This window comes from Hydra vulgaris, chromosome 02 (assembly GCF_038396675.1).
Source record: "Hydra vulgaris chromosome 02, alternate assembly HydraT2T_AEP".
In the NCBI taxonomy this organism is placed as follows: Eukaryota; Metazoa; Cnidaria; class Hydrozoa; order Anthoathecata; family Hydridae; genus Hydra; species Hydra vulgaris.
Window position 1 is genome coordinate 40,214,837 of NC_088921.1, and position 27,038 is coordinate 40,241,874.

Consider the following 27,038-nt stretch of genomic DNA (forward strand, 5'->3'; position numbering starts at 1 on the left):
TATTTCGTTCATTTATATATAAGCGTATTAATGCATGCAGAATATATACTTGTTAAAGTATCTAAACAATAGAATGTTTATATATATATATATATATATATATATATATATATATATATATATATATATATATATATAAATATATGTATGTATATATATATATATATATATATATATATATATATATATATATATATATATATATATATATATATATATATATATATATATATATATATATATCATCTCCAAAGGTGTCTCCCTGAAGGAACCCCTACCATTAGAAAGAAGTTTTATTGTCGTGTTACTGTCCTTTTGAAAGAGTCGTATCCAAACTGTACCTTTGGAGAAGAGGGTGCAGTAAGTTTGAATTATTATTTAATGTTTTACTTTAAAATATTTCACACACAAACCAATGGCTCACTATAAATTCTTCAAAATGTTTAGTTAAACATAAGTTACGTCATTATCCTAAATAAGGTAAATTTAAATCTAACATCTAGGTCAAAATAAAGATCTAGATTTAAAAAATCTTGAATTAAAATTCTTTATACATGTCACATTCATGTGTTACACAAGATTTTTAGTTTTACATTTTGTTTTTCAGGGTGGTGTTGTAAAACGTGTTTCGAATGTTATTCGTAAGCGACGTGAGCGAAAAATCAAAAGTTTGGCAGAGTCTAAGAATGCAAACAGAATGCTTAATATCTCTGGAATAAACGATGCCTCATTTGATGATGATATACAAGTAATACTTCATAAAATTTTAAACTAAATATCATTTTTTATCGATATTTTTTATAATAATAAAAATATATTTTATATTTTTAGTAATTACAGTAACAATTTAGTTATAAGAGTTATTGCAATGTTTTTTGTTAGTGTGCTTTGGTGCAAAGAGTTCCAGATTTAGAACACATCCGTTGTTTAGTGAGGAATATGCACTGTTCTCTGCCGTATTTAGAGCACAAAGATCATCTATTCCATCTCGAGATCGTAAGAAAACAATAACTATACTTTTGTCACATATATCATTGATTGTTATATGTGTGCTACAATGTAGGACATATATAGCACTGCTACATATATTTTTAGATCATGGACGAGTTCGAAAGAATGAACTTTATAAAAAGAGAAACAGCATTAGATAAGCTGATGCAAGTCGTTGATAAATTGTATCCTGGTATGCCTATTGCACCTGCCCTGATTAAATTTCACAACAGCACTACCAGAAGAGGGGTGCTGTTCCCAGTTGTTATTGATGGTGTAAGTTTAACGAAAAGTTGTTTAATTTTGTTTTTTTAATTATATATTTTTTAATAATATTAATTAAGAAAGATAAAAAGATTAAGATAATGGTTTTCTTTTTTACAAAATGTTTAGGCTGAAGATATTATTTTTTCTCCTAGGCCTCGACTCATCTTAGCCGAAAATGTAAAAATTGTCGACAAAGTAAATATTATTGAAATAGGACAACGCCATAATGATGCACTACACGTCCTTCAACTTCTGGCATATTATTATATAATGGACCTATCGTACCCAAGGTCGTTTGGAGGAGTTTTAGGGCTACTGCAGCATTATGTCTTGCAACTACCATTTGATTGCACGAATAAGCTTTGGCTCAAAAAATGTAAAATCTTGTGAAATCTGTTGCCGTGGTATATTGACATTTTATATTGACTGAACCATGAAAATTTTGTTCGTTTATATATAAGCAAATATATTTGATGGCTTTTTTTAAAACAAATAAAATATAGTTTTTATCGTTTCTTAGGTCTTTTTATTTGTTTAAGTATGGCGTGACATTTAATTTTTAATTTGTCACGCGACATACAAAACACTATCGTGTCGCATGTCACCAAGCCCGATTTTTCACGCCACATTTAATTTATCTAAATGTGGCGTGAAAAATAGGGCGTGGCGACACGCGACACGATAGTGTTTTAGATGTCGCGTGACAAATTAAAAATTAAATGTCACGCCATACTTAATTTTAAACAGTTGCGTGACAACTATAATTATAAATGTCACGCCAAATTTAATACTTGAATGTCGCGTGACAACTACGATTATAAATGTCGCGTGAAAAATCGGGCTTCGTGACATGGGAGTTTTATTAGACAATTTGGCGTGACATTTTTTACAGTGTATATTCAATGAGAATAAGATTCTTATTGAGATTCTTGTTATCAATAACAAAACAGAGTTGTTAATCCTTGGCCTTGGTTTTGCCTTGAGGCCAAAAATTAAAGCCTTGGCCTTGGCCTTGAAACTGTTGGCATTGAACATTTTGGCCTTGGCCTTGAACGTTTTGGCCTTGGCCTTCCACTTTCTTATTAAATTCAGAACTTTCGTTTTTGTTTGGATTTTAAAGATTTTACTATAGTTGATTTTGTTTACTTGTGTTATTTTTTCTTTACTTGAAAGTTTTAGAACCTAATTTTGTGTTTAATGTCATGGTTTAAAAAATCCATTTTTAATTTGCCATTTTTGACTAGCCATTTTTAAACAATAGTCAAAAATAAGGTTAACGGGAATTTATTATCTACATATTCGGTCACATGATTTTATAACGTTTTTTATTAGTTAAAACACTTCAAAATTTTAAAAAGATTTAAACACGTGATTTTTTCTTAAAATTAAAGACAAAATTTAAAAGGTTTTTTGAATTAAAATAGTTTTTATTAATCCAACTTTTAAATAATAATTATTATAAAGTATTTTTTTTTTTTTTTACTTATTTATATTGTTTTTATTCAACTTAATAAAAAAATTTTTTATAAAAGTTACTAGTAATCTATCTTTAATAGAGTTTTTTTTAAATAATTTTAGTCATAAAATCCACTTTGAACCAGTAAGCAATGGCTTATCCTTTTTTGATAGTTTGGTCACTAAACCATAAAAGATTTGCTCAAGAACAACACCAGAAGCCGCTTTGAATTCTACTAAAAATGGTTTTACACCTCAGATTCAAAAGCCTTTTACCAAAAAAAATCTTTTTGCAAATTATAGTTGTTTATGCCGGATGGATAACATTTGAATAATAACGTTATGCGCAATTCAAAAGCACAGCATCACGTTTCATTTTGTTTAGTACAAATAATATAACATTTGTAATGAACAAAATAAAACGTGATGCTGTGCTTTTACTTGTGCAGAAATATGTATATATTGAAGTTGGAGAAATATGCATATATTGAAGTTGGAGAAAGACAATAGTTTGTTCATAACGAGAACTGAAGTATTGAGAGAAAAAAATTGATTTACGTTGAAGTAAATAATTTCAAAAATCAATAAAAGATATGAAAAATCGAATCAATTGCAAAATTAAATAAAGTCGCAAGTAAAAAAGTTTTCAAATTTTTAACAAATAATTCAACCAAATATTCTACAAGTAAAAAAAAATGGTTTAATAAAATATTTTGAGAGACGGAAAAAAATACATACTGAAACTTTTTAGTCCCTGTGTTTATCCTCATGCTTTAATTAGGTGAACCTAATTAACAGCATGTATTTCACCTATTGCACCTTCTAACATCGCGTGCAATCCTGTCCGCTTTCTCTAGGCTATCTTTCTAAAACGACTACTTCTATCTTTCACTCTAACATATCTTCCTTCTTCCCAAAATCATTTTACTCTCCGTCAGTAAAATAAATATTTAGTAGTTGTAAATCAACAACAACAAGTACTTCACTATTTGTTGAATTAACAAGTAGTTCTGATAAATTTACATCATTAAAAGCAGCTGAACAGTTTAACGGTAGTGGGAATTGTAGAAATTTACATAAAAACTTATAAAAATGAATTGGAAAGACAATCGCAATCTGTTTTGAATAACAAAAAAATAATTGGTTTTGAAAATAAATAAAGGTTTCACTTAAGAAGTTGAACTAGTTTTAACCTAAGAAAGTAAATTAATTTTCACATGAGAAGTGAATCGAACAATCTCTTTTGCTATGGCATTGTCTATCCAGGCAGCAAACTCCGTTTCTAAAAATAAGTTATGTTATGACATAATGTTATGAATGTTATGACATAATGTTATGAATGTTATGACATAATGTTATGAATGTTATGACATAATGTTATGAATGTTATGACATAATGTTATGAATGTTATGACATAATGTTATGAATGTTATGACATAATGTTATGAATGTTATGACATAATGTTATGAATGTTATGACATAATGTTATGAATGTTATGACATAATGTTATGAATGTTATGACATAATGTTATGAATGTTATGACATAATGTTATGAATGTTATGACAACCAAAGTAACGAAACTCTAGACTAGCAAAATTTTCATATAAGTGGGTGTGGCAAGTGGGTGGGGTAAAACGGGACAGTTAAAAAATAGCAGTTATTTGTTAATTGTAAATCTTTAAAAATGATAAAAAATGAAAGTTATCTATCATTCAAACATGTTCAGTCAGTGAACTTTCAAAAAAGTAACATACCCATATAAACTACACGCTCATACACCTATACACCGCAAAAAAGAAATAACAACTAAAATAAAAAAAAAACTTTTTGTGTTTTATAATGAAATACCTTCACTTTACCCCAACCAATATATTAATATATATATATTGATAATTACCACTAAATTTAAAATTAAACAAAAATATTATCGATCAAATAAATCACGCAAAAAATATCCTGAGACTATTTGAAAACATTTTTGATAAGCTGGCTTATTAGCAATATCCCAAAGTAGAACAAATTTAAATACCCCATATGTATCAGCAGCCACTTAAATATGACATATGTATCAGCATCCTTTCTAGTTCTAAGTTCTTTTTTACTCACAGCTAAAACTGCACTTCATCCCAATTTGGATGATTGATCTTTCTGATATAATTTCTTACCATTGCTGTTTACATTAAACACTATTAACAATCGAAGTTAAGTTATAAAAATAACAAGAATAATAAGAAATAAAAATAAGAATTTCTTTGTATTTATTACTAATATTGCTTTTCTAAATAAGGAAAAAATTTTAGATTAAAAATAAAATTATCAAACTGTAAACAGCATCATGAAATGGTAGTAATATAGCCAATTATATAAATAACTTGTTGTCCCGATATGCCCAACAAAAATCATTTTATTGAAACTAATACAATTCAAAAATTTCAAATTTAGATAATTTTTAAAAACAAGATTCTAAAAGAGGATAAAAAATACTGTCTGAATAATATAAACTTTTGACAAATAAAGTAGATTAGCAATAGTTCACTCTTTTATCGCTGTATCGCTTAAGAAAATATGCAAATTTTGTTTTTTGCCAACTTACTGATGCATTTTGGTACTTTTAATGTATTTTGATATTTCTAAAATTAAATATTTCTAAAATTAAATCCTTTTTACAATTATGAAGTACAATAATTTACGAACGTTTTATAAAAAAAAAATCCTTTTTTTTTACATAGATTACTCGAGAGCAAACTCTGTTTGATTTGAAAAAAAAAACATAAGCAAAATAACAATTAAGATACTAAACTGGTGTTTAATAAAAAGTTGAATCAAAAAAGTATAATGGACACCATAACAAATCTAGATTTTATATAGACACTTGGGGAGGGGGTCTTTTTCCATTTATCCTTTTATTCTGTAAAAACAATACAATATTGTATTAAGGTCATCAAAAACATTAATATAACACTGAATAGTATAACCAAACAATATTATATCGATCAATCAGTTTTTATAGATAAAGTAATAAATTCAAAAATGAATTACGTTATGAATTCATTATATTATATGCTGACCCTAACCCTTACACGAGTTTTTAATGTTCATAATGTTATGAATTCAAGATTCAAACTTTTTTGATTGATTTTAAGTCAAAAAAATCATCATTATATTTTAAATCAGCATTTTGAAATTAATTTCAAAATTTCTTTTTTATCGTTCATATCTCGCAGGAGAATTCTCCTGCGAGATATGAACGATAAAGAAGCACGTCACCCACACATAAACGAAAAAAACCGGAAATATACGGACTCTGGCCTTAAATCAACTGAGTAAGATTTAGTCGTTTTATCCTTATTCTTTTACAGTTTGAGCAGCAAAGCATATACGCAACGCATAGGAAAGCAAACTACGCATAGGAAAGCAAACTTACGTAAACTTTGTTTAAATAAAATCCCATTGAGACATACAAATAAACGCGGTGGCGGAGTTCTTATTTACGTGAAGGAAACCATTGCGCATTACGTTAGGAATGATTTAAGCGTTTCTGACAGCGATTAAGAAATTTTAACTATTGAAATCTTAAATATTGAATCTAAAAATGTATTAGTAAGCTTGCTGTTATCGACCACCTGACGGTCTGAGCGAGAATCTGAGCACGTTTTTTGAACAAAATGTTATCAAAATAGGCATTGAATAAAAAAATAAAAAATTTATTATTGGCGATCTAAACATGAATTTTAATTTACACAGTCAGAAAAAAAAAAGCGCCTTACGCCAAGTTGTACTCAACTCGTACTTGACTCAACTACGCCTACAAGGCAAATATAAAAAAAAAGGAGGGGGGGGGGGGCTGGAGCAAGGGTGGATTCGGACTATGTAGTAAAGGAGGAAGGGAACAATTTTTTGATTTGATTGATCCAGACCATCTTTTACAGGGTTCCCACTATTAAAATTGAGGCTAAAAGTAAGGATTTTAAGGAGATTTAAGGAGATATTTTCCTAATATTTAAGGAGATTTGGTCGCGAATGACAACTTTTTGAAAGAAAAAGTAAGGAGAATTAAGGAGAAAACAATCACATTAAACACAGTATCTTATTATTTAATAAATTTTAAATATAAACAGAGAAATTATTATAAATTAATATATTACTTTATATACATATATATAAATATAAACATATATATAATAAAAATATAGGTTTGCAAACTATCAAAGAGCTATATATTTTCTTTATTAATAAGTATAATCCATTCACTTTAATAAAACTTCCTAGATGATTAAAAATAATAATAATAAGGAGAAATTAAGGAGAGCAGTCAAATTTTACTTTTTTATAAGGTTATTCAAGGACACTTAAGGAGGTTTTTATTTTTTTTAAATATTTAAGGTTTTTAAGGACGAGTGGGAACCCTGTATTAAGGTTTAATTTTCAGGTTTAATTACTTTTTAAGCAAGCAAGCCCAAAAAATAGAATTTGCACTTGATAATTTTATTCAAATTTCATGCCTCTTTGAAACAGCCTCACAAAATTACTTTTTTAACAAAAAGTGTTTCTTATTAAAAGAGTATAGAACTGTAGATTCGTTACCATTTTGGGTTAACACATTACAATAAAAAATATATAAAACAATAAATGATTGTTTCGCCCAATATCAGGGCTCATCAGCATGTCTAGGAACATATTTTATTCCAGACATGGACAATCGAAAAAAGAAAAAATAATAACAGAAAAGAGAAAGACACAAATACAAACAGATTTATATGCATTGTCAAATAAAAGGTTGTATATATATTTTTATATTACAAGATTAAAAAAAAAAGTTAAACTAAGTTAAACCTTAAAAGCAAGAAAGGAGATCATTTTTGATCAAATGAAAAAAAAGGTAACAGTTTTTGAATAGTTACAGTAAAAAACTGGATTAAATGGCACAAAAACTTAAAAATATTATTAGGTTGATAGAGAAAAATGTATTTAAAATTATTTTTTTTATTTTTTTCATTTTGTTGCAAAATTAGAAAATGATAGAAAGAGATTGTCAATGTCAGAAAGAGAATTTTGCCTGAACTATGAGCACTCATATACCTGAACTATGAGCACTAATCATATAGCTAATCCCAAACAAAAGTATGAGGTTACAAATAACCTGTCTTCTTAAGGATACCATTGATGTCTTGGCCTTTCCAGGGGTTTCCATGCCTATTTCTTAGCTATTATATTTAGAGCAGTGATAATCGACAAGAATATCTTAATATAATGTAGTTGGAGTGTGTTAGAATATATTGATGGATATACATTAGTGGCAAACCATTAAGTCAATTTTCTGACGTTGTTGTTCTCGTATAGTTTAATTAGTTGTTCAGTACATCGTTGTTCTCGTATGGTTTAGTTTTTTTTAACTGACGCATAACTGAAAAATTCCTCTCACACTCACATAAAGTAACAGGAAGTGTCCCTAGTATTCTTAAATATCTTAATATTTTCAAATCCAGAAAATGATATTGATTTAAGAGCTAAGGATTTATTGTCAGGAATTGTTCCAGAGAATCTTTCCCAATATTTTTCCCTAAGAACTAATTCCCTATTCAATGCACTGATATCAGGGAAATCATCTATATAAAAGTTACAGAACATTTTAAACTGCTGCCTCCAACACGATTAGCTTTTAAGAAAAGAAATAATAAATGGAATAATTGCTAACCCTTTATATGCAGCTACAGTTTCTGGTTTAAATCTTGTAGATATAGATGCATGATCTATTAGAGGGATAACAGCACTTTTGAAGTATTGTGAAACAGACTCTGATAGAGCATTAGAGCAATATTTTTGAATAGAACAGGTTCTTGGTTTCGAAACCAAAATGTCAGCTTTACTTGAAAGTAAACATGATGCTTTGTAAAGCTATTTTGAAAACTACCTATATCATTTCTGATGGAAACAAATTTATTTTTAAGAGCTGCAATAAGGTGCAAACTAAGGGGTTGCGGTAGTGAGAAAAGTCGGTATTATATTCTGGTTGGTATTAATAACCAGTCACTACCAAAGTTATGATATTGAAAGTAAGTTTTTTAAATATCAACACTTTCAAAAGTTTGGTATTGAACGGTATCTTTTGAAAGTGTTTGATAGTGTAAAATTAAACTATTGCCACTATCAAAAAAACCAAACACCTCTTATGGTTAGCCCGCCTACAAGACAAAATATACTATCTTAAACGATTGTTCGTATTCTTTACAACACTCCATCCTTTTGAAATTTTTCAAAAAAAATTAACATTTTTAAATTGGTTTTTATTTCCCCAGAGACGAAATACATATCAAAGCTTGGTCAAAATTATATTGGTTTTTTTTTTAGTATTTTATTAATAAAAATAAATATAGTTCAAACTCAAATCTCCAACACTTAAAATGAGAAATACATTATCAACTCTCAAGATGTCACTTTCTTCAAAACAATAAAACAATGTTATTCTCACAATTAATATTTTTAGACAGACCTGTAAATTTTATTTTTAAAAGAAATAACCTGTACAAAAAAAAATTAAACCATAAAAATAATTTAAAATTATTTATTTTATGAAATTTACTTAATACAGTAGAATCTAATTCGAATTTTATGGGGAAAAATAAAAGTTCAAATTAGAGAGATTTTCGAATTATAGAAAGTTGATTTTTCTTAAACGCATTTTATGGTGACTTTGCATTTAATCGAATTATGGAGGTTTTCGAATTAAGAAGATTCGAATTAGAGAGATTGTACTGTATAATTCAAATTTTAATAAAAATTTTAATGGAGAATTATTTTAAATTAAATTTACATAATTTAATTTTAATAAAATGTCAAATGTTCAGGTAAAATTATTATGCTCCGAAGTTTTTTAATTTGGGAAAAAATATTTTTAATTAATTTTATTTCAAAAAAATTCATATTATTATTATTATTACCAATTTTTTTTTTGATATTGAGTTTGGTAGTGGCAAAAGGGATTTTCAGAAAAAATGTTTTCACCTTCAAACACTTGATATTAAAATTGAGTTTTTTGATATCGCACTTTCAATATCATTACTACCGATAGTTTGGTATTTTTTGATACTTCAATAGTTCAATAGCGATATCGCAATACCCTAGTGCAAAATATCGAAGACATCAATAGTTTTTGATTGCAGTAACCAAGTAACAGGTAAAGTAAAATCGAAGACACGTGTTGTCATAACTAGTAAAGTAAAGTAAAGATGAGTTGAAAAGTGCTAATGGAATATAAAAAAGTAGAAGAATTATTGTGTCTTTGTTAACAGAACTCTTAGTGGAAGCCATGATACATAAAGCATGGAAAATAGATAAATAATGTTCAAGAAAAGTGTTTAAACCATCTAAACGCTCAATTGATCTAGCTCTACAAACATCCTTTTTTTTTTTTATGCGTTTGAGAATCAAGCTCTAAAATGCTAGTATCTAAAAACTTTTGTCTATTTTTTGAATCATTAAAAAAATAAGAAAGTTCACAAACTTTATCAAAAACCTCTGAGACTAATTGGACATTACACGATTCACAAACAGATAAGTTCAGTCGATGGCTATGATGATGTGTATACAGAGCCTTTGAACTTATACTTAAAACCTGATCAGAAAGATCATTTATATACTCAGAGACAGAACATATCCATAACTCCATCATATCCCTGACTTCTACAGTTTTTTATATCTAGATTCAATTTGCGTACACAATTAACACAGATAAACTTATTGTATTAAAATATAATAAGATAGTTATTTTTGAAGAAAAAGTAAAGTGACTTACCTCAGCAATACAATGCTTTTAATTGTAATAAATTAAGTAAGATGGGATACTAACTTCTGCACATATATTTCTTATTATTGTCACAATAAGAAGAAATAGTGGCACATTATGATGCCATAATAGATGTCATCAATATGATGGCACAATTATTCTTTATTATTCTTCATTGTAACTATTTTGTTATTGTTATCAATAAATTTACCCAATAAAGTTTCATAAAATATATTTAAGTTACCAAGATCGTCTGTTTAAGTTAACAAGATCGTCGATCGTCGGTTTCCTCAAACATATTTAAGTTCGTCGGTTAATCGATCGTCGGTTTAGTACGTCTTCGATTTAGTTTAGTGCATTTTCAAAGTTATAGGCCATGCTTACACATTCAAATTTAAAAACCTTATTATTATTCGATTTAAGTAAATATATATAGATAGAACGGAGTAAATTTGGAACCGCTGCAAAGTATACTATACTTTGTAGTTCACACAACGATTTTAAAAGAAGTTATATTTTTAAACGAATCAGATGGCAACATTTAATAGCGTTATTACCTTATCCAATTTTCTCATACCCTGCAAAGTATAGTTTACATAGCATAGTTAACATATATAGTTTATAGCAATTTTTATAAAACAATTTTTGCAACATCTGCAAAACATAGTTATCACTGTATACTTTTTCCTGATTTTATTTTCTAACAAAATATGACAAAAATATAAAGATCCGCAATTAGTATTAGGCGGGTGATAGACGTCATAATACCACTATTTATATTTATTTTTTTACCGCGTCACTTGCAGCACTTGACGAGGTATAAAAGGTTTCAAAAAAATTTATGAAAATTTTTTTGAAATATTTTATTCTGTCTATCATGTCAATTTTCCTATCTGTGAAAAAACAATAAATCAAAAAAGTTTAAATGCTCCATCGATAAGGATTTTAAAAAATCATCTAAGATCAAACAAAAACTATATATAAGTTACTTAAAACAAAAACACCTTTAAATGAAAAAATTGTATAAAAGTTACAAATGCCTGTTTGAAAAAAGTTGTAAAAACTTAAAACAGAATTACTTCTCAAAATTAATTGAAAATGTTGAGAAAGACTCTAAACGCACTTGGAAAATTTTAAGAAAAATTAGTGGAGAACAAAAAATTGCTCAGGTTCCCTCATGCAGGTGATTAGAGTGGATAACAAAGATGTTTTTGAAACTAGATTAAGAGCTGGTGAGTTCAACAAATTCTTCATTGACATCGGTTCCAAACTTGTAAATAAAATTCTTAATACCCAAGCTGTGTTTATTAACTTTTTAACACCGATGGATGATTGTATTTGCTCAAGTGAATTATTTTCTGAGCTATCATTTGAGGAGTCAATTAAAAACAGCCAAGGTAATCCCAATCTACAAAGAAGGAGACTGAGAGCTAATATGTAACCACCGACCTATCTCTATTTTATCAACATTTTCAAAATTTTAGAAAAAATTAATTTCAATAGATTATATAATTATTTAAGGACAAGAACTTTTATATAAAAATTGGTTTAGTTTTAAAAGAAATAGTTCTACTGAGCATTCAACCATCCAATATGTCCGTGAAATCTCTAACTCTTTCAAAATTTTATATTTCACGCTAGGTTTTTTTTTAGATTTACCAAAAGCATTTGATAAAGTAAATTATGGTATTTTGATTTATAAGCTTAAATATTATGGAGTGAATGGCGTAATTTTAAAATGGCTTTGAAAGTTATTTAACAAACCAAAAACAATTTGTTTCTTTTAACAATCTTTATCAAAAAAATTGATCCTAGCGGAGCACCACATGAATGTCAGACATTTCATGTGGTGCTCCGCTAGGATCAATTTTGGGGCCACTTTTTTTTAAATCTACATTAATGATTTGCACAAAGCTTTTAGTCTTTTAAGTATTATGTTTATGGATGATACTAGTGTATTCTTATGTTTATGGATGATACTAGTGTATTCTTATGTTTATGGATGATACTAGTGTATTCTTATGTTTATGGATGATACTAGTGTATTCTTATGTTTATGGATGATACTAGTGTATTCTTATGTTTATGGATGATACTAGTGTATTCTTATGTTTATGGATGATACTAGTGTATTCTTATGTTTATGGATGATACTAGTGTATTCTTATGTTTATGGATGATACTAGTGTATTCTTATGTTCATGGATGATACTAGTGTATTCTTATGTTTATGGATGATACTAGTGTATTCTTATGTTTATGGATGATACTAGTGTATTCTTATGTTTATGGATGATACTAGTGTATTCTTATGTTTATGGATGATACTAGTGTATTCTTATGTTTATGGATGATACTAGTGTATTCTTATGTTTATGGATGATACTAGTGTATTCTTATGTTTATGGATGATACTAGTGTATTCTTATGTTTATGGATGATACTAGTGTATTCTTATCTAATAATAATGTTAATGAACTCTTTCCAACTATGAATTAAGAAATCAAAAATATTTCTTACTGGTTCGAATGCAATAAACTTACCCTAAATATTAACAAAACAAAATGGATTTGTTTTCATTTGATAATTAAAAAACGTTGTTTACTTCCAGCTCTACCTGATATTTTTATTAACTAAATTGAAATAAAAAGGGATTGCGTCACAAAATTTTTAGGTGTATTCCTTGAATCCTTCCATCGTATAGATGTAACATATTGGTTATGTTGGTACTAAAGTTTCCAAAAATATTGGAATTCTTTATAAGGCCAGAATCTATAGAGTAAAATGGGGTAATTTTGCCACTTTAGAAATTTTGCCACCAGTTGGTGTATATCTACTATTAGAAATATAACTTTACTCAGGAATAAGATTTTTTTATAATTCAAATTTCTATTAGAAAAAAAACAAATTTCTTATCCAATTATGTAAAAAAAATTTTCTCTTTGTGAAAATAAGAAAATTATTTGACAAAAATAATCTATAAAAAAAAAAAAAAATTTAAAAGTCTCATAAAAGTCAAATTATTTATTTCCATTCAAAATTTAAAAGACCAAATATTGGAAATTTTTCAAAAAAATCTTTATATTGTTTTTTACTTTCTAATCTTGATCGGTACCAAAGTTATTACGGAAATATTAAATGGGCGAATTTTGCCACCTATTTATATTAAATAGAAATCAGCTTTGATTGGATAATTAATATTTTTTCTCTTCCGCTTATTTTGGTAAATAACTTATCAGGTCATATTGGTCTTATGCGCTTTTGATTAGATAATTTAATTAATATGTCTAATTAAAATAATTTAGGAAAACAATTAATAAATAAAGTAAAAAAATAGTTACTATGTGCTTTGATTGGATAGTTAATATCATCTCCGTCATCTTGTTTCAATAATTAATTTCTCAGGCCATGTTGGTCTTATAATCAATTCAAATGAATTAAATCGATCAATTATCAGCAACAATACCGCTAAACTACAAGAGAAAATCCGTCACCAATTATAGCTAAGAGCTAATGGAAAAAGCCATTGCAAAAGGTAAAGCTGGCGAACTGAGTTGCAAGCGAGCTGCAGAATTATACTGTATACCTTGAAGGGCACTAGGAGGAAGAATTCAATATTCAGAAAGGATAGCTGGGGCTGGTACATTAACAAATTTTAGCTATGTGACTGAAGAAAAAAAAAAGAAGAAAAAAATAGGTAAAAAAGGTTGAGGGGGATATGCCCCGATACCTTTTCTTTTATTTAACTGATTATAAATGTGTTTTTAAGATTTATAATTTAATATAAAAAGTTTATGTTGTAAACAACATAAGTGGCAAAATTCCCCCAAATTAGATTTTATTGGGGTAATTTCACCACCCCAGCTTTTCTGTTCTAATTATTTAAAAAAAAAAAATTAAAGTATGTGATATTTATAAAAATATTATTAACAATAAAAAAAATATTCGATTTTTATTTTTAGTTCTCAAGTTATTTAAATTAAAAGAATTGGTGGCGAAATTACCCCATCTTACTCTTAATAAGTTAATAAAAAAAAGGTTTATCTCAACTTTATCTGCATTCATTCATAGCTATATGAATGAATACAAACATTCATAGCTATATGAATGATTACAAGTATTGCTAGGGCAAGCACTGAAAAAAATTACAATCTCTCTATCGCCGTCAGAAACATGCAATACGTGTAATTAATTTTGCTGTTTTTCTCACTCTAAACAACTCTTTTCTGAAATGAGAATACTTGATATACAAAATCAATACTTTAAATATTTTATGCTTCGTATATATATTTAAAAATAATCTTTCTTCTGCCGTTTTTAATGATTTATTTACCTTGAAACCTACCAGTAAATACACTCTAAGAAATACCAACCTTCTATATGAGCTCTTTTTGCCGAATAAATTCTAACCAATTTTGCATTGATTATCGTGCACCCTATTTTAGGAATAAAATTGTTTTGCTTAATTTTAATTTCGATCAACCTACTTCTTTGCATCTTTTAAAAAATAAGTTGAAAAACCTTTTACTCTCCTATATTATCAACAATGTTTATATTATGGAGATAAAACTTTATTACCTATACTACAAAAAGATACGTGTATGTTTATGTTATTTTGAACTTATAGTTACTTTATAACATGTTTTGTTTACACAAATATCAAGGTATCTTCTTTCAGATACCTAGTTTTTTAAATGTTAGTAGTATTTACTTACTTTACAAATTCTATCACTCTCATTAAATTGTAAAAACTAACTAATGTAAACTAAAATGTCTCCTTTTTTTTTCAAAAAAAAAAGTCAAAAATGGTCAGTTATTTGCATTACTACCTGGTGTACTCTAAAGAATAAACTAGTATCTTGTTTATTGACCTAATTGAGTATGAGTTGAGTTTTCAATTGCCTGCTTTACTAGGGGAAAGAAAAGGGATAACCATGTGTAATTTAAATTTAAATTTTTTCGAACTTAAACACGCATGCTCATATGATTATTTTCCCCTACCCTTTCCCCTAGATAAACGAACAAGTAGAAACTCACCTTAAGCAAGCAATACCAACTCATTTTAAATACGGAAGAAATAATTTGAATTACACTCCTTTGTGTTCGAATATTCTAGATTACATTTCTATTATAAGTTTATAATATTCCTTTTTTCATAATAGCTCAAAAATAGTTTAGTTTGTTAAATAGAACTTCAAATTTCTAAAACATTTTTAATTGGTTTTCAAAATAAAAACTTATTTTTAATTGTTTTTGAATAACATAGGGATATTTTAAATATTGTTAAATTTTCATATATAATCTAAGTAACAAAATATAAAACACGACAAAAAACAATTTACATCAAATTACACGTATATAAAACTGAAGATATCATTAAATAAAGCCGAAACGGAAAAATAAATCAGATTGCGTAGGGACTAAATCGAAAATAAAAATAACGAGATAGGTGTCATTTATGAGATAGGTGTCCTTATGCCATGAGATAGGTGTTCTTATGGCGTAAATATTACAAAAACACAAGCAAATAAAAACGGCAATAAATGAAAAAGATTGAACTAATAATGAAATACATTTAAGTAATAAAGAAAAAATTTGAAAATTTGTTTTCAGAAAGGTGAGAAATTTTACGATGTAAAAATGTCTTAGATCCAATAAGATGCACATATGATACATGAAAATATACGTAAGGTATGTATGCATACAATAAACGAAGTTGCATGTGACAATATGAAATATATTATCAAGAAATATATACACAATACCAGTTTTAGAACTCACTGGTCATGATAGAAAATAAATAATTTGATTCATTTATAAGGTCTATTTAATCATAATATTCCGTTCGTAAAATATTGAAAACTATCATAAAGCCGAGTTGTTAGTGACTGCACACTGTCATTAACAAGTTTTAAAACGTGTCTAGATAACTGATCTTCTGTTAAGTTCATGTGAAATCGATCTCGCATTGATTGAATAGTGGAAACTCCTTGGGCAAAACATGGCAGATGCGAACCTAAGTTAAAAAAAAAATGTTAATAAAAAAACCAACTTACAACAACAGGTAAAACCATAGCAAATGTAATTACTTGTGCTCATTATTTCTGCAATTTGTAAAACACGATCCATATTTTTTCTGGCTGCAACAAACCCTTGCAATATAAGAATTTTAAAATAGTTGTACATATCGCTATCCGATCCACCCATGACCTGTACAACCAAATTATTTTCTTTTTTATTAAGAATAAAAATTTTATTAATTCAGCAATATATAAAATTTTTTTTGACGTTAATAAAAAAGATCACCTCTACAAACTCATCAGTCAGCTTGAAGGGCGAGCTTTCAAAGCCAAGATTTTTCCCTGGTGAATTTGATAAAATAAAACCAAAGTCAATGTGAATTATATGACCTTCACTGTCCACTAAGATATTGTTATTATGTCTAAAGAAATCAAAATTTTTACTTTTTAAATTCTCTAAACATATTTTATTAAACACATACTCTTTACGGTCCGCTAATTTAATAATAAAAAAATACTGATTAACAATAGCAATATAAAATCAAATAACTAGAAAAAAATCAAAGTAAATTTTATTAACCCTTTTTTTACCCCTAACCTTTTTGTCTAATAATTGTCATTGTTTTTCTATCATTTAAAAACCTTTCCGTCAATGATCTAGTCTCCCGTCAATTAAAAATCTTTCCGTCAATGATCTAGTCTCCCGTCAATTAAAAATCTTTCCGTCAATGATCTAGTCTTCCGTCAATTAAAAACATGCGAACTTTAATTACATAATATGAAACTAGTTAATTAAAAAAATGATTAAATTTTGTGTTTAATTGATCGCTTTAAAGCTTTACCTGTCTTTTACTTGCATTATATATGAAACCAAGCAATATCCAGCACAACTTTCAACAAATTTACGTTGTGCAGTAAGAAATTCTTCTGTTGTTGGCTCACCAAATTCCTTGAAAATAAAAATTCATTTTTCATTAAATAGATTACACTCACACACACTTCAATTATAATATAATTACTATTGATATAAAATAACCATATACTAAAACAATTTATTTAATAGCAGTAAAAAAGAACTAAATGATTTTTTTAAATAAGTTTTATTACTTTTATTTTTTATTATCAGCTGACTGTCTATAATGAATATGATAATAAATATGTCTATAATAAAATATGATAATAAAAAATATTTAAAAAAATTTTAAACGTAAATTTTCTAGTATTATTACAAATTCTTATTATTCTTCAGACTGCTTTGAAAACATTTTGAAACACTTTAAAAAACATCGTGAAACACTTTAAAAAAACATTTCGAAACACTTTAAAAAACATTTTGAAACACTTTAAAAAACATTTTGAAACACTTTAAAAAATATTTTGAAACACTTTAAAAAGCCTTTTGAGACACTTTAAAAAACATTTTGAAACACTTTAAAAAACATTTTGAAACACTTTAAAAAACTTTTTGAAACACTTAGACACTTAAATGAAATTTGAAAAAAATCCTGTCAAAGCATCATCACATTACTTCATGCATTTTTATGAATGAAAATTGAAATCATTGAAATTGAAAACATCAGACAAATTTAATTTTATCAGACAAATTTTAATTTTCTTTGCTAATTAAACAACCACGTGGTTTGATGTATATGCAAAAGAAATCTATGAAATGTTAATTTATTATTAAAAACAATTTTATTAAAAATGAGGTTAAATGCAGAACAAGAATTTTTTCAAAAATGTCTCAAAATTTTTTTTGGTAAAAACCATGATATAAAAAAAAGTGAAATCGTAAATCATTTTAAAAAGAAGAAACAGCACAAAATACAATCAAAATACTATAATTAATACGAAATTTAATCTATGACAACTTAAAAAGACTCGAAACTGGTCATTCATTTTCTTATAAATTATGGTCATCACATATCCCAGAAAAGAAAGTCAAACTATCAACTTGTCAACAACCAAAAAGCAGTTAGTTATAGTTGGGTTATAAATTCAACGTAAATCAATTGAAAACTGGTCATCAATTTAACAAAATAAATATTCAGTACAGATAGCATGAAAAGACTCCAAATAAACCATTGAACAACAAATAAAAGTAATGAAAAGAAACAGAAAACGTATTCAATTCTATAACACGAAATCATTTTTGGTCATTGTCAAGGAGAAATACTTTGGTTTTACAACTGGATACTACACAGAAATCCAAGAAAGTGTTCAATTTTGTGGTATTAATATGGACTGCAGTTTCTAACTGTCGTATATTTGTAGTAATCAATACACCAACCTGTTTCATTCACATGATACTTGTGAATTCATTCACAAGTATCATGTGAATTTTTACTATTTATTTTGGCTAGTTTGAGCAAGTTCTTATTACTTTAAAAATTTTCTAAATTTGATGGACAAACAATTATGTTGATAAGGAATCTAACCCACCAAATGTGTCTCAAGCATGAAAACTTGAAAACTTTTGAGGGCATTTGGCCCAAAAGATTTACGAGGGATGTGGGCTAGAAGGGATGTCATCAGAAAAACTCTTAATTGATTGCATCAAATTTAAACTAAAAGAAATTGATTTAAATTTGTTGCAGTTGAATATGAAAGGTGTCTAAGCAAAATTGAGATCTATTGGAGATAATGGTGATAATGATTGCAGATGATTGAGATAACAATTGCAGATGATGGAGATAACAATTACTGATGAAGGAGTTTTTTAATTAAAAAAAAACATCTGATTTTTATTCACAAGTAAATACTTTAATTTAGAAAAACTTAAAGTTTTTTCTTTAATTGTTAATAAGATATTAGAGTTTTTATTTTGTTGGATAACTTATGCACCACTGGTTAAGTGAAGTAGTAAATAACTGAAATAGCAAATAAGTGTGCACACTAAAAAATATTCCCTCATCATAAACTAATTTAAAACATAAATTACTATAATAGCAAAATAAAAATTAACCCACAAAAATAAAGTTTATTAAAATAAAAATTTGGTAATACGTTTTTTAACCAACCCAAAGCTTTAATTTTGATGTAAAACCTATGAAACAGTTCAATATTGTAATTTCAAAAATATGAATTATTAGTTAATTTTATAAAAATGTGCAAAAAAGCAACTAAATAGTAAATTTTACTAACATTTATAAAATAATCAAGTAAAGACATTTTGCTTTGTTTTTTGATTTGGTGCAGTGAGACAGCATTGACAATAGGTTCAATTAAACCACCATCACCAGAAGTTGCCATGACAGCATACCTTAAAAAAATTACACACTCCATTTTAGCAATTTATACTTAAAAACTAAATTAAAATTATAATTTGTCTTTATAATTAAAAAATTAATTTATATTACAATTGAAATGAAAAAAAGTTATTACAAATTATATTTCAAAGAAAAAATTATAGAACTGGGTATTATACTATTAATTGAAAGACAAAAAATTATCAAAAGAAAGAGTAAACAAATCATAGTTTTGCAATCTAATGGGGCACATTTTCTATGTTTCAAAATATAGGCAATAATTTAGGCTTAGTGGAATAGCCCAATGAAATAAGCAGAAAGTCTAAGATCAATCAGAGAAATGAAGAAAAAAAAGATAAAACTTATTCATGAACTTTCATATTTATATTTTATCTGGAATTCCACTCAAGAGAACTTTATACCGCTGAAATGATTTAAATTCCAATCAAGAGAATGCTACCATGTTGAAATGATATAAATTCCACTTTAAAAAACTTTATATTGTTAAAATAATTTTAATTCTTCTCAAGAGAAATTTAATTTGTTGAAATGTTAAACTTCAATAAAGAGTACTCTATCTTGTTGAAATGCAATATTGCGAAAATTAAAAAACACATTTTGAAATTTTAAGCATATCAGCTCAATGTTGATAGACAAAAGAGAAATTTAATTTGTTGAAACGTTAAACTTCAATAAAGAGTACTCTATCTTGTTGAAATGCAATATTGCGAGTATTAAATAACACTTTTTGAAATTTTAAGCATGATATGCTTAAAAATCTAACCTTTGTTCTTCCAGAATGGTGTACACAGTTGTCTATCCAATTTGAGCTCAATGTCGATAGACAACTGTGTACACCATTCTGGAAGAACAAAGGTTAGATTTTTTTCCTAAACTGATGCACTTTCTTCCTTGTTCGTATCCTGTCGTAAATACTTCTAATAATCTTCATCTTGTAAAGCTTTATCTAAAAAGTTTTCATCACCTGAATTTTCATTTAAAAGTGTGATTGTCCCTGTTGTCTTTAAGTAAGTTATCAAATGCAGCATATGAACCATATGACATATGAACCACATAAAATAAAAAATAATTTGATCAAAATAATTCCTGAAAAAATCCTGCTTACTATTTATGATAATTTTTGTTTGTTTTTGTTTTTGTTATGGACTTTTCTGTGACACATATAATTTGATATATACAGTTCACTAATATATCATGGGTATACTGGCAAAAAATGTTAACTCAAAAATCCTTGGTTAGAGAAATCAATCATTTAAGTTTTCTTCCAATTTGAAACTTTTATAATCTTATTAAATTGCATTTGGCGTTGACAATTCAATGTTGACAATTATACCATATACCAATGCCAAAAAAATTTTCTTAAATAAACCATATTTAAGAAATAATTTATAACTTTTATTCATTTTTAATTCAAAAGCCTGAATAAAATACCCATTTTATGAGTTAAAGTTAATTACATTTTTATAACCAGAGAATAGATGTTTCATTCAACTTGTATTTTGCCAGTTTGTAGAGCGTTGTAAACTTTATAATACTGCATCATTACATCAAAACTGCCAATTTTTTACTTAGCATCTTTGACCAGTTTTTTACCCGCAATATAATATTATAATTTTAATATTAATTCTAAATTTTGTAACTTGAACAAATTTAAATTTCATTAAATTTTGATGTAAATATTTAAAACAAATACTAGGTGACAAATAAAGATAAAATATAAAGAATTTATAATCAATTAAATTTTTTTGAGTTTAAAAAAATCAAAGATTTCTTTATGAAAAAACTGTTAGCATTTCACAGCATTGTCCTGTTTGATTTATCATAAAGTTAAACTTTATAATAATGATTTTAAGCAAAATTAAAATACTAATAAACTATATTTTTTTAATTTGTTAACTTTACCATTTTAATTAAAAACTTGATAATAAACTCTTTATGATATATATATTTAAAAAAAAATAAACATATATAAATATATATGTTCTTTTAAAAACATACGGTCGAATCCACAATGGTACTTTTTCTAAAGCAAATATTATCTAAAAAAACATAATACATAATTGAATTAGGAAAAAGTGTTCTTGTTAAAATAAATTCACAAAATAAATGAAATAAATAAATGGAAAAAAAATAAAATTTGCTTTAATGTTTTCTATTTTTATCAAAAATAAATTATAAGAAAGAAAAGATTGCTCCCCTGTGCCACACCCTCAGTCGATGTAGCAGCACTCCATTGCATTGTCAGGCTATTTGATAGTCTAAGTATGTACTGAAGCCCCCGCAACTTCTTGTTTTTTATAACATCATCCGCATGCATCTAATGCTGCATTTATATATATGTATATATATGTATATATATATGTATGTATATATATATATATATATGTATATATATATATATATATATATATATATATATATATATATATATATATATATGTATATATATATATATATATATATATATATATATATATATATATATATATATATATATATATATATATATATATATATATATATATATATATATATATATATACAGTTGTGGCCAAAAGTCTGTTGTATGCTCAAATATAACTGCATTTTGCGTCATTTTGCTGTTTTAAGTTGAAATTATTGATATGAACCAAAAAGCTGTTGGTTTTATCGATTGAACTAATTGAGATTATCTTTTATTTAAAAAAATGAAATAGTTTCATTTCTTATTTGTTTATGCTGTGTTCTTTGTTTACTTTAGATCAATAATTTTATACCAAAAATGGAATTTTAACTTAAAAAACGTGATCAGATTGTTTCATTAGTTAACTCGGGATTAACACAAGCAACTGTGGCACAACATCTTAATGTTTCCCAGCAAGTTGTGTCATTGACACTGAAATGTTGACGAGAGACAGGTGATGTGAAGTCAAAACGTAAAACTGGACACCCTAAGGTTACAACTCCTGCTACGGATTGAGCAATAAAACAACACGTGTTTAAGAATCCAATGATATCACCCTCTGCCGTAGCAAGTCACAGAGTTGCCACACAGAGTTAGTGCAAGAACCATTTGGCAGAGTTTGAGTGACACTTTTAATCTAAAAGCGTACTGACCTGCACGAAAACCGAAGAAGAATGTTCGTGATAGATTACTTTTTTGCAGGAAATTCAAACATTACTCAAGCGAAATGTGGAATGAAGTAATGTTTAGTGATGAAAGTAACATAAAGTTGTTTTCTGCAGCACCAAGATATGTTCCCCATTCTGCCAATAAAAGATTTGATTCAAAGTTTTGCATACAAACTGTTAAACATGCAGCATACTTGATGGTATAGGGCAGCTTCTCAGCGTCTGGCTGAGGCTCCCTCTACTTTCTCCCACAAAATACCACTATGAATGCACAGAAATATATTACCATACTGGATGAAACTTTTGACAGTTATGCAGATTCACAACAGCAAACTGTTTATGCATGACGGTGCTCCCTGCAATCAAGCAGCTTTAGTGAAAAACTGGCTTCGGGATCATGGGGTTGAGGTTCTAGGTCCTTGGCCAGGGCAGAGCCTAGACCTTAACCCCATCAAAAACACGTAGCATATAATGAAACTAAAGATTGATAAAGAGAAACCATCAAGTTTAGATAATCTTTGTGCCATCATTACATGTATGTGGTGCACAAACATAACAGTTGATGTTTGTAGAAATCTCGTAAATTCTATGCCTGCAAGAATTGCTGAAGTAATTAAGAATAAGGGACAGTGTAGCAGATATTAGTGATATGTAAAACTGAACTATATTACTGTTATGTAATTTTAAACAATGTTTTCATAAACTGTGAGATGTGTTAGAGACACTGTGTCCATTTAAACCTTGAATTTGTTGTAAAAACACAAATACAACAGACTTTTGGCCACAACTGTGTGCGTGTATATATATATATATATATATATATATATATATATATATATATATATATATATATATATATATATATATATATATATATACAGTTGTGGCCAAAAGTCTGTTGTATTTGTGTTTTTTCAACAAATTCAAAGTTTAAATGGACACAGTGTCTCTAACACATCTCACAGTTTATGAAAACATTGTTTAAAATTACATAACAGTAATATAGTTCAGTTTTAGTACCGTACCCAACGATGCCGTACCCAGGTCTTTTAGAAAAAAGGCTGGGGGCCCCTGAAATACTTCCCATCCTTCAGTGAATTTATGAATTTATAAATATATAGTTATGAAGCATTATAAAGTACGCATTTTCACCTATACATTTAACAAAATCTTTTTGAATATTTAAATTGATTTTCTATATTGTTTATGCGGCATTTATTTATCATTACATTATTTATTGTCAAAAAAAAATTATTTGGGGGTATTAGTTTGTGCGCCCATACTAGTCAAAGGGTATGGAATTATGGAATTATTATACGTAAAATTGCTTAAGGCGTACATAAATCGCTCTTCGCATAAATATATATATATACACATATATATATATATATTTTTATACTTATATAGCTATTATTTTTGCTTACTTGAAACTGTGTTAATAACTGATAGGCTAAACATTCTTGACGCAAATCATCTCCGGTTTTAACAATGACTGGTATAAGCCTCCAGTTAGGTAGATGACCATATGAAGAAGTCTGTCGTATTCGATTAACCTTTTCAAGCCAAGGCTCTTTTAAAGCAGCAGCTATATTGTATAAAGATTTTTTAAAACATTTAGCATTTTAGATTATCTTAAAATATTTAAAATTATTATTTAGTTAACAACATTTTAAAGAAAACTTACAGAAAGGTACTTACTATGTAAGTAAACTAAGAATGTAAGGTTTTAAGGTGTTTACTATTAGGTAAGATTTTTAAAGTACTTAATATAACGTAAGATTTTTCAGGTGCTTACTCGAAGATAAAGTTTTTGAATTATTTACAAAAAATAAGATGATTAAGGTGCTTGCCATAAGGACTATTTTTAAAAGAGCTTACCAGAAGGATCATCAGGATCACGAACCATAAAAAGAGCTTTTGGAGCACTTAGTGATTCAGTGAGGCGTTTTCTAACATCGATTGCGGAAATATAAATATCCTAAAAAAAAATATTTTGTTGCAAACATTCAACTGATTCGATATTTTTTAATGTCTATTAACATTCCAAATTAATAATTAATAATAAATATTTATCAAAAATTTATTTGCTACTTAATTAACAGTTGATAAGAAAAAATTTAATTTCTGAACATTGTGCTAATGTATGTGATATAATGTAATGAATATGTATTCTGTATGTATAAGATATAATGTAATTTATATTCTATATGTATAAGGTATAAAGTAATTTGTAATCTATATGTATAAGGTATAAGGTAGTGTGTATTTTATATGTATACGACATAAAGTAATTTGTATTTTATATGTATACGACATAAAGTAATTTGAATTCTATATGTATAAGGTATAAGGTAGTTTGTATTTTATATGTGTAAGGTATAAAGTAATTAGTATTCTATGCGAATAAGGCATAAAGTTATTTATATTCTATATGTATATGGTATGGCCCCCACAAGGAGGGGGAGGAGAAGGCGGTAATGTAGCACAGAAGCCCAGTGGTGGTAACCGGAAAAATAGTAAATCCGAGTAAAATATTATTGTTTTGAATTAAAAATAAATGTAAAAAAAACAAAAAACTTTTGAACCAAAAACATTGTCTAAAATTAAAAAGTAGAAAACAAACAGACATTTCAACAATTCAGGTAACCTTGTTTTTTTACTTATTTCATATATATACGCTGATTTCTTTGAGCGATTTAAGCTAAACTCATCTTCGTTATGTAGTATAAGTTATTAGTTGTTAACGTCAACAAGTACCTTAACATTTATATTTGCACTTAAGAGCACTATGATCTTTAAACTATAATGCGAACCGTTGTGTTAACTAATTCCTGCATTTTTCTCATTTAATAGTTTTTCTTCGTTAATGGATTGGTTAGCATAATTTGGTTTATAATCTTTCAGGTTAATCATTTTACATTAGTTGAGCTTTGTTATCAAATCAATAAACTGAAAAAAGAAAATAATTTCTGAAATTCTTTGAGTTCAGACATATATATCATTTGAAAATATTAAGGTTCTGATGTTCCACAACTAAACTTTTACTTCCTTAAAAGATACATTTGTTATTCAAGATTTAAATGATGTCTCGAAGGGAAAGTTATTTGTTTATATTGCAGGCCTTGTTAAGAAGCGTTACGCAGCTCACATTTTGCTTGCGAAAAGGCGATTTGCCTACGCGTTCAGCAGTTTTGCGCTACGCAAAAACTTATATCTTTTAGAATATTTAAATTATCTTTTGATTGTTGTTAACGTGACGTAACGTAACGTTTATTCAGAAGAAATAAAGTAAAAGCATTTAACTACAATTGTAAACTAATAGATTTTTTGTTAAAGAAACAGTTTGTTTCTTAATTTTTTTTGTTGTTGTTAAAAATTAGTTGAAAAAAAAATAAAGTGTTTTAAGTTTTATCTTAAGGAATTAAATATATAAATTCCTTTTAAATATAAAAATTATTTTTAGTCATAATAGTTTAAAAAATGCACGATTTATTTTGATGTAAATATTTTATTAATAAGGTATTTTGTTTATTGTTAATTCAATAACGTAAAGTTTTAAAGACGTTCGTTTAATTTATGAAAACAAATTATGATCGCGAATATGTTATCGGTAACCGATAAATAATATTAATAAAAACTCTATTGTTTAAAAACATTATTAAAAAGAGTTCACAAATTAAATAAAAAAAAATTTATCAACAATTAATAAAATAACCAAAAACCAACTGAATCGATGTATACAAAAACGTTTTAAGTCAAAAAAACTATTTTTAAGTCAGACAACTTTAACTATGTATAACACATATATATATATCACAAATTTTGATATATATTTTAACAAATCTAATATTTAAAGATGTCAAAAAGCATCCAGATTTTTTTTTTGAATTTATTAAAGTAATAATTTGGATTTAATAAGTTTTTCTTGTTCCCCGAAAAAATAGTTTTTATGACTTAGAACGTTTTTGTATACATCGATTCAACTGTAAAATCATAAGAAAATAAACAAAGATTATTTTACGTTTCATGAAAAAAATATTTTTTTTCAAAATAAAATTTAGTTTATATTTGAAAAAAATAATAAAAATGATTTTTTAAATAAGAACTTAGATTTTATTTGTAACTTTTATTATAGTAA

General features: G+C 26.9%; 1 protein-coding gene across 7 annotated transcripts in view; it reads right to left on the reverse strand.

The window, feature by feature from the left end:
- Positions 1 to 16,216: 16,216 nt before the first annotated feature.
- LOC100204814 (phosphatidylinositol 4-kinase beta) overlaps positions 16,217 to 27,038 on the reverse strand; it is a 47,888-nt gene continuing 37,066 nt past the window's right edge. For 5 of the 7 annotated variants that reach the window (XM_065790888.1, XM_065790887.1, XM_065790886.1 and 2 more), the window contains 8 exons: positions 24,779 to 24,878; positions 24,325 to 24,485; positions 21,788 to 21,828; positions 19,665 to 19,782; positions 17,363 to 17,469; positions 16,807 to 16,942; positions 16,590 to 16,710; positions 16,217 to 16,516 (listed from right to left, as the gene is read on the reverse strand). In XM_065790888.1, coding sequence (XP_065646960.1) covers positions 16,332 to 16,516; positions 16,590 to 16,710; positions 16,807 to 16,942; positions 17,363 to 17,469; positions 19,665 to 19,782; positions 21,788 to 21,828; positions 24,325 to 24,485; positions 24,779 to 24,878 — 969 coding nt within the window. In that variant the 3' untranslated portion in view covers positions 16,217 to 16,331. Of the gene's footprint in view, positions 16,517 to 16,589; positions 16,731 to 16,806; positions 16,943 to 17,362; positions 17,470 to 19,664; positions 19,783 to 21,787; positions 21,829 to 24,324; positions 24,486 to 24,778; positions 24,879 to 27,038 lie in introns of all 7 variants that reach the window. The other 2 variants (XM_065790890.1, XM_065790889.1) reach the window with 1 other exon arrangement.